Below are 7,922 nucleotides of genomic sequence, written 5' to 3'. Positions count from 1 at the left end.
GGCTCCGCGGCTCCTCGGGGCGCCGCCATGATGGGGACACGCGCGGCTGGAAGAAAGAGCGCGTCACTTCCGGCCGCCGCATGGCGTGGGCAGGGGGCGGCGCCGTGCTGGGCGGGCTGTGACACCTACCTGGGGGGTGGGGAGGGTTTCGTAGTGCGCCGAGCCCCGTATCGTGTGCCCGCACCGAATGGGCGCCGTGGTTGGGCTGCTGAGATAACACAGTGCTGTAGTATGTAACAAGATGAAGCACTCTGCAGAAGGAACAGTCATTGCTGCCCAGGGCTGCGGGCACGGCCCCGAGTGCTGGAGCTCAGGGAGTGTTTGGACATCGCTCTCACACGCAGGGTTTGGATTTGGGGTGGTGCTGTGTGGAACACGGGGTTGGGCTCGGTGATCCATGCAGGTCCCTCTCAAATCAGGATATTCTATGATTTTACGTACTCTTCCGATGTGATCTTTTAGGCACTTCAGGCCCATTTTTGAGGTGCCAGTGTGAGCAAAATTGGCACTCACATCTAACTGAAGCAGAACAAGTAATCCAGATACAGAATAAGGTAAAGCATTAGTCTTGATTTAGGCCTTCTGGATTGCAGGACTCTCATGGACAACTCAAGAAAATACAAAAATTATTGAAAACTGTCAGTAGATGCTGCACTGACATGTATTGGCGTTTCCAAACTACCTTCACATGGCAGAGCAGTTTTATAGGTGACACTGGGTAGAATAGGCTGAACCATCAAATTGCATCAAAACTACATTGGAAAAACATTTTGCTGACTGATTTCAGAGATTTATAATTGCTGAAGCTCAACAAAAGGCACATTACCACCAGGAACTCAACCAGAGAGAGAGTTTGAGCCATAATGTAGGCAGAGAAGAAAGCGTTATGGCACAATAGAAACCACACAGTAAAATGTAGTACAAGCACTGGTGCAAATAAACATACTGGGAGCAATATAGACAGCCTTCAAAGCCAGATGAGCTCCCAGGCATATGCTGATAGCCTACACACAGCTGTTCTCAAGAACATCAATGTGAGACACACAGAATGCATCTGTCACTCGGCCAAGGTGCAACGCATAAGTGAGGGGCAATTTTCTTTTAAGGTTGATGTCCAAGCAGGCACTCGCAGGTACAGGCAAATACTCTTTCTCAGCTTTAAGAACAGTGTGCATGCAAAGAAGGGAGCACACCACGTTTAAGCAGTATTATAATATGTAAACTGAAAGGAAGCTCAGGTTTCTCATACTGCAACTCAGATTATATTAGCCTAGCTAAAAAGTTTGCCAAAAGCGCCTTTGTTTGTAACTGCAGGGACACAGTAACATGAACTAGAGAATACAAACACTTCACAGAAGAGGTGCAATATAAAACTCCCAGAACAGATCCTGATTAGTCATTGAACTAGATAGATGCAAGAGAGCAAAAATTAAATAATCTATGTAATAAAAAACACCCCAAATCCATACTTATGCAAAAACTTTCAACTTCATTGAGCAGCAAGAAAGCATGGGGAGGTAGCTTAATGAAGAATCTCTCCGTTGTTTCATGTTAAGTAAATAAAGCTTCACATATAGAATAGGAATTAACAAATGTATCAAAGCACAAATGCTGGCACTGAAGCAGAGCTGATAGAGAACTAGCAGCAAGTGGAAGGCTGAATATGCTCAATTGCCCAAATGCAGTTCCCAGTTAAATCAATACCAGCTGTGACTCCTGAAACTAAAGGCAGAACTGAGCCATTACAACTCTGTTTCTACTAAACATGTATATTACCTTCCAAGTAGCCCCACTGAAGCTACTTAAAGTTGCCCCTGACAGTCTCAAATCATGGCAATCATTAACAATTTAAGCATCCAAAGCCTGTTGCCAGTCATTTGTGATTTACCAGCCTCAGTGGCAATCCACCATTTTACAAGTGCAACTATTTTGGACAACAGAAGGAAGGAAGCCAGGCATGGCATGAGCAGATATAACTAAAGGTTCCATACAAGCTCCACTTCTACCAAATCTGAACTTAGCCAGTTGTTTTTAGAAGATGGCAAGTATCTTCAGGAGCTTTCTTTTCCATTTTTCAAACTAACCAGATTAAGGTGAATCCAAACTCCTCTTTATTTCAACCGGTGCAGCCTTAATGATGTCAACGAGCAACACTTCTGCTGAAAAAGATAAATTTTAGCCAACCGCTAAGAGGAAAACAGAGCCAGCCAATGTACCACGTCTAACTAATTTTCCTATTGCTTATTACACCACATCAGATATCCTTTGCTGAACTGATTCTGCAGGTTGGTGTCATTTAAATGAGCACGCTACTGTTGCTTAATTAAACTGTTAGAAACAAAATCAGGGATTCACAAACTATGGCATTTTATTTCAGAGGCCTTTGCTTACATTTGTACAATATATTACATAATTCTCCATTTTCTGCAGAACCTAATATATATTTTATAGCTTTTTTCTATAAGCTTTTCCTTCAACGTTTGTCAACAAATTTTTACAGTCCTGTACAATTCTGAATACTTTGAAACCATTTTCAATAAAATCAATAAAGTTAGCCTTAAGCACACACTACGAAGACTGAAAATGCTTTTCTTAGAAAAGTCAAATGTAAAGGATTCTGACACTCTAGCATCTACAAACAAAATGCTTTGAATTCTTACATGTTGTATTGCCAGAAAACAAAGAAAAACATGCCAGCCCCTATTTTCCCCAGCCAAAAGAAGTACACAGAACTACAATTAAAACAGTAAAACAATCTGTACAATAAAGTACTGTGTATTAACAGTGCCAGGTATTAAATAGCTTGAATGAACACTTCCGCAATATACAAATGTCTTACAAAGGTATATAATTAACAGGAGAGCGCTTGGGATTCATACAACGTAAAATCAATACAAGTGAAAACAGTTTGAAGTTGGTTTTGGAATTTGTACAAGGCATTTAAAAAATTAAATGTCTACCACTCAGCTAGCTATGTATTTTAAAAACAACTACCCTTTGTGGCAGTGTTCATACCAGCAACCACAAATTATAACCTCACACCTTACTCGGTCTTGAAGTCCTCTCTCCTTGAAGCTCGTAATAAAATAAGCATTACAAATGAAATATTTGTTGCTTTAAGGGAAAAGAAACATTTACAAGAAAACACAAAAATATAACTGTTATAATCCATTATGAATAAATATACACTTTAAACTGGCTAAATACAATATTTATACATTAAGATTTAATACAGTTTGTTAGCCATTTTCTTCCTTTTTCATAATGTATTTTATCAAAATTAAAAAAAATACTGTTTTATAGAAAAATGGCAAAGTACAGTAGTTTCTTTCCAATTAATGGGTTATTAAAACCCAGAGTAACCTATTTAAGCCTAATTCAAACCTGTAAACATTAGTCAGTTTTGTTTGTCTGTTTTTAAAGGAATCCTCGCATTTGGTTATCAGGACCGATGTCAAACATCCCACTAACTGCAGGTTTTGAATTGAATACATGTGCTTGACGTATACAATTGAAGCCACTATACGGTGACTTAGCAGTTAAAAAACAATTAGCTTGTACAAATGAAAATAGGTTCAATATTTGTCATAAATAAATGGAAAAATATCAAATGTTCCAGCTTTAACAAAATACCAAGGAATACATGTACAGTAAGCCTTACCACATTTATTTAGATCAACCCAACTATATGCTTATTGTACTGTCTCTACAGGCAGTGAACAGCCTCCATTTGCCACAGTGGAAGGCCTTCCAGTCACTGGACTTACAATTCCCAGACAAGTTGGAAACAATTATTGCTTGAGGAAAAGCAGTTTGTTGTACTTTTTCTTCATAAAAGTGCACTTAAGTGCAAAGTTAGCTTGTCAAGAAACAACTTTAAATACAAAATAGTGCTTGTCTGAATTTTGTGCCACTGTGCAGTATAAAAAAAAATTAAAAAAAAAGAAAAGAAAAGAGTGGCCCTCAGCAGCCATTAAGTGCAAAGTGCTTTGGCAAGTCCTGCTGTCACCTGCACTCAACTGACATTCCATTTTGTGATGAACTTGACATGGATGGTTCTGCTAAGGTTAACATAACTGCAGCTGTAATTGAACTGGAGGAAGGTGATGAGGAGGAAGATGACGTAGTAGCAGCACCTGCATGGGAACAAGAAAACAGGTTTTCAAAGTTCGCAAATTAGGCAGTAAGAAGGGTTTATATGTACTGACTCCAATATCTAATGTCTAGTAATTAAAAGAAAAAAATCCTCCACTCCCCAGCTTTCATGGGAAATACTCTGCAAGACAAGCTATGCTATGTATAAGATCGCATAGCGTTGTATCCCTGCAGTCCTGGTTCCCTGATGACCCACATCAAAAACTCAGCCAGAGGATGTCAAAGTCATTCCTGCCCCACAGGCACAGTCATCAGGCACAGTTCTCTTTCCTGTAGGAATTTACACAAGCAGGGCCTTGTCCCAGCACTGAACCTGCATGTACGGCCTGCTTGGGCAATCAAGAAGCAACGGTTGTGCCCATGAGATGGCAGCTTCAGCCACAAAAATCTTGCTACACGTGGCAGAGTACTGCTAAATATGCAGATAAAAATGGGACGTGGAAAAAATGCTTTTAATGCTGTTAGAAGCAGGCACACTAGAACATTCCTTATTGAAATAAAGCAAGAGAAACAGGATATTTTGTTTATTAATCTTCTTTAAACCCATGATGAATCTCTTATGTTAAGGGGAAAGCTTGAACCAGCCACACAAAAAATACTCTAGTAAGCTAGCACTCATCTTCAACTCATACAGTAGGTTATTCATTACCTTAGAATGCTTTGTTCACAGCTTAGAGAAGCTTATCATACTTTCCTCCCATGCAAAAATAAGCTCTACCTAAACAAAATAGATTGCCTACAACCCTCTACAGAGAGTTGATTAAGTATCACTGCATGCCTGAACTGTACCTTCAAAAGTTGAAAAAGCATTGTTAAAAAAAACAAACACAAACAACCATATAACCAAACCTAACTAATGGCACGTCTTCCTTAAACTATCCAACTCCTATCAATGCCTTAATAACATGCTACGTGATTTAGCACTTTGAAAGAAAAATTGAGTTCCCACACTTACTTTCTCTCTCTTTTTTCTTTAAGCGCTTTCTTCTCCGGTCAATGGAAGCTACCTCAGACTTCAAGGACAGGTAATGTTTCCTGATCTCCTGCAGCTTTTCTTGAAGAATGGTTATGCGCTCGGCACTGGTCAAATTTTCCAAGTCAGCTGCAAGGTAAACAGTCTATTAATTACTGCACTGCAGCATTTCTAAAAACTTCTCAATTGCAGTGAAGTAGGAAGTACTCAAGGGCTGGAGAAGAAAATGTAGTGAGAATCTCTCAGAAACAGCTAGCAGGGACACGAAGGAACACTGCTGGCAAAAACAATTCAGCACAAGTGTGTGCATGATGTGCTGCACCAGCTCTTTCTACATTACGTAAGAAACAGCAGCCTTCAGGCAGTCTGTGACAGAGCACAGAATAACAGAGCATAACATTCTGAGAACTTGAGAAACTTGACATATATTAAGGTCATCTGTGAATACTGAATGAGATATTATGGATAATTCTAAGAAGTAATTTAAATCACTCATGTCAAATAGTTTCAATTTGACCTTTTAAAGTTAAAAAAAGGTAATTCATGAATTTCTACACACATCCATGGTTGGTACTAAGGAGAACAATTTACTGCTGAATAAACAAACTCCTAGATGCTGAGAGAGGGGGCTAAAAACAAGTTTTTATTTTAAGGGAATTATTTTTCAATTGTTTGCTTATATTGTTATACTGAGGAAGGGAGCTTAAATCATCTAGCATTTTGTCCATTTCTCCTCTCTTCCCACTGTAATACTGCAATAACACACACAGGCAATGAAGAAGTTGCACTTACAGCAGTGAGACATTAATAAAGCCACTGTGATGTTTTTCAGATAAATGTGTGATTCCTTCAATACTATGCTCACAGCCTGCTCTAAGTCCCTATAGCTGACTGACACAAATGTGCTGAAAGTTCTTACTAGTAGAAATAGTAAACATACTCTGGCTCACTTAAGCAAAACAGAAGAGAAAATAAGTTAGAAATGCCTGAACAATAACTAGAGAATTAGGAGTAAAACACTGAAAGTCCTCTGTGACAGGTAAGCACTGGATAGCAAGAATGGCAAGTCACAAAGGAGCCATTTTTAAAGGAGCATTGGAACAGGAGGAGTGGTAATTTCCTGAATTGCAAAATAAAGCAAATGTTTTAAAACCAGGATTTAATGACAAAGTGGAGCAAAGTAGAGATAGAATCATTTTAAAGAAAAAAAAAGCAAAAAACTTATCCAACAAAAAATATTCTACATTTCAAGACCACATTAGGTACGTTTTCAAGAAAATGCTTACACATTTGGAAACTCCACTTGTAAACTTTGGGCAAGCGATTATTCTGTTCTTTGAGATCAGAATCCTTCTCTCCATTTTTCCCACATTTTCCTGGAGATTGCGTTCTTGAAAGTGATTTGGTTTGGTGAGATTTCATGCCTGTAGAAACCAATTTTGCTGGCTGAGTCTTGGACACACTTTCACCAGCAGATAGTTCTTCACTATCACTGCTGTTGGCTGAAGAAACAAGACAACATATTACAAAACAAAATAGCCTTTCAGCCCAAAGCAAAGCTTATCAGAAGTTCCTCCTGTGCTGATTTTCTTATGAAAGGAGTTTATCTGACTGAAATCTTTTTTACCCTAATATGATACAATTTTCTAGCATAAAAGCTAAGCATACAGACTTTTACATCACTGGTACCTAAAAATAAGATCACAACATGGGCAGAAAGTACAAAATATAGTTACATCCATGTCTGTTTCTCTTCTATTACATGACATCATCACACAACAGATATTGCTATCTTTTTTCTTCCTGTGGTAACAAAGATCCCAGACCTACTAGGTGTGAAATCTCACTATCCTTAGTTTTCCTGAATTACAAGCTATTAAACACCTCTAAGGTTGAAAATACCTCTGAGGTGTTTAATAGGTCTAGAAATGACATGAGGCATTTAAAAACACTTTGGTATTCAGCAAAAGTAGTTTCTTCATTTAAACTGTATTAAGAATTCCGTGATAAGGGCATTATTTATATACATAATTAACAGGTTTCTTCTACAATTGTTAAAAGAAACGATGCACATTTCATTTCACACTAAATTGCTGTACTTACTAGTTTTACTCTTCTTTTTGTTATTCACAGAAGATGTTTTGTGGCTTCTTTTCTGCTTTTTTGAGGAGCTGCCTCCTCCCTGAGCATCTTTAAGTCTCTTTTGGCCTGCACAGACTACAATGGGAAAAAAATAAAAAATTCAATACTTGCACTTCTGTGTATTTTTCTCAAAATCTCAGGAAAACACTTCAGAGCTTAAGCTTGCACAGCAATGCAACTGTTCCTGTCTGCAGTTAATATGGCTCACCTTTCTACTTAGATTGAAAAGAAGAGGTAAAGAAAGATGGAAAATGGTTTGCTGGTTGGTGTGCACATCAGATGGCTGCAAGTAACTTCCTTCAATGTATTACCAGAATTTTTCTTGAACCATATGGAATTTATATATTTTCTGTGTACATGCATATATAAACATACACATATATAAGTTTATATATGTGTACATACATGCACACAGACATATACACACACATATACAGAGTTTTTTTTAAATCTTATCTGAATACATTTGTTTGGGAAAAAAAAAAAAAAAAATCAGGAACTCCTGGAACCGAAACATGTTGGAAAAAAAAACTGTTGCACTTGAACGCTCCGAGAAAAAAAGCAACTATAATTTGTTATCAATGATTACATTAATTGAATGTATCAAAACCTTAGAATTTAAAAAAAAAATTTTGAAACAACAGCAACAGAA

General features: G+C 38.0%; 2 protein-coding genes across 2 annotated transcripts in view; both read right to left on the bottom strand.

The window, feature by feature from the left end:
* The window catches only part of RBM34 (RNA binding motif protein 34), a 7,803-nt gene extending 7,759 nt beyond the window's left edge, over positions 1-44 (bottom strand). Inside the window, 1 exon segment of the mRNA XM_019612810.1 lies at positions 1-44. Coding sequence (XP_019468355.1) covers positions 1-29 — 29 coding nt within the window. The 5' untranslated portion in view covers positions 30-44.
* Positions 45-2,343: 2,299 nt separating this feature from the next.
* ARID4B (AT-rich interaction domain 4B) overlaps positions 2,344-7,922 on the bottom strand; it is a 77,693-nt gene continuing 72,114 nt past the window's right edge. Inside the window, exons 20-23 of the mRNA XM_031552194.1 lie at positions 7,232-7,347; positions 6,415-6,630; positions 5,111-5,257; positions 2,344-4,136 (exon numbers count right to left, since the gene is read on the bottom strand). Of these exons, the coding sequence (XP_031408054.1) occupies positions 4,006-4,136; positions 5,111-5,257; positions 6,415-6,630; positions 7,232-7,347 (610 nt within the window). The 3' untranslated portion in view covers positions 2,344-4,005. The remainder of the gene's footprint in view (positions 4,137-5,110; positions 5,258-6,414; positions 6,631-7,231; positions 7,348-7,922) is intronic.

Source organism: Meleagris gallopavo, chromosome 2 (genome assembly GCF_000146605.3).
Source record: "Meleagris gallopavo isolate NT-WF06-2002-E0010 breed Aviagen turkey brand Nicholas breeding stock chromosome 2, Turkey_5.1, whole genome shotgun sequence".
NCBI classification, from domain to species: domain Eukaryota; kingdom Metazoa; phylum Chordata; class Aves; order Galliformes; family Phasianidae; genus Meleagris; species Meleagris gallopavo.
This window is presented reverse-complemented; position numbering and strand designations above follow the sequence as displayed.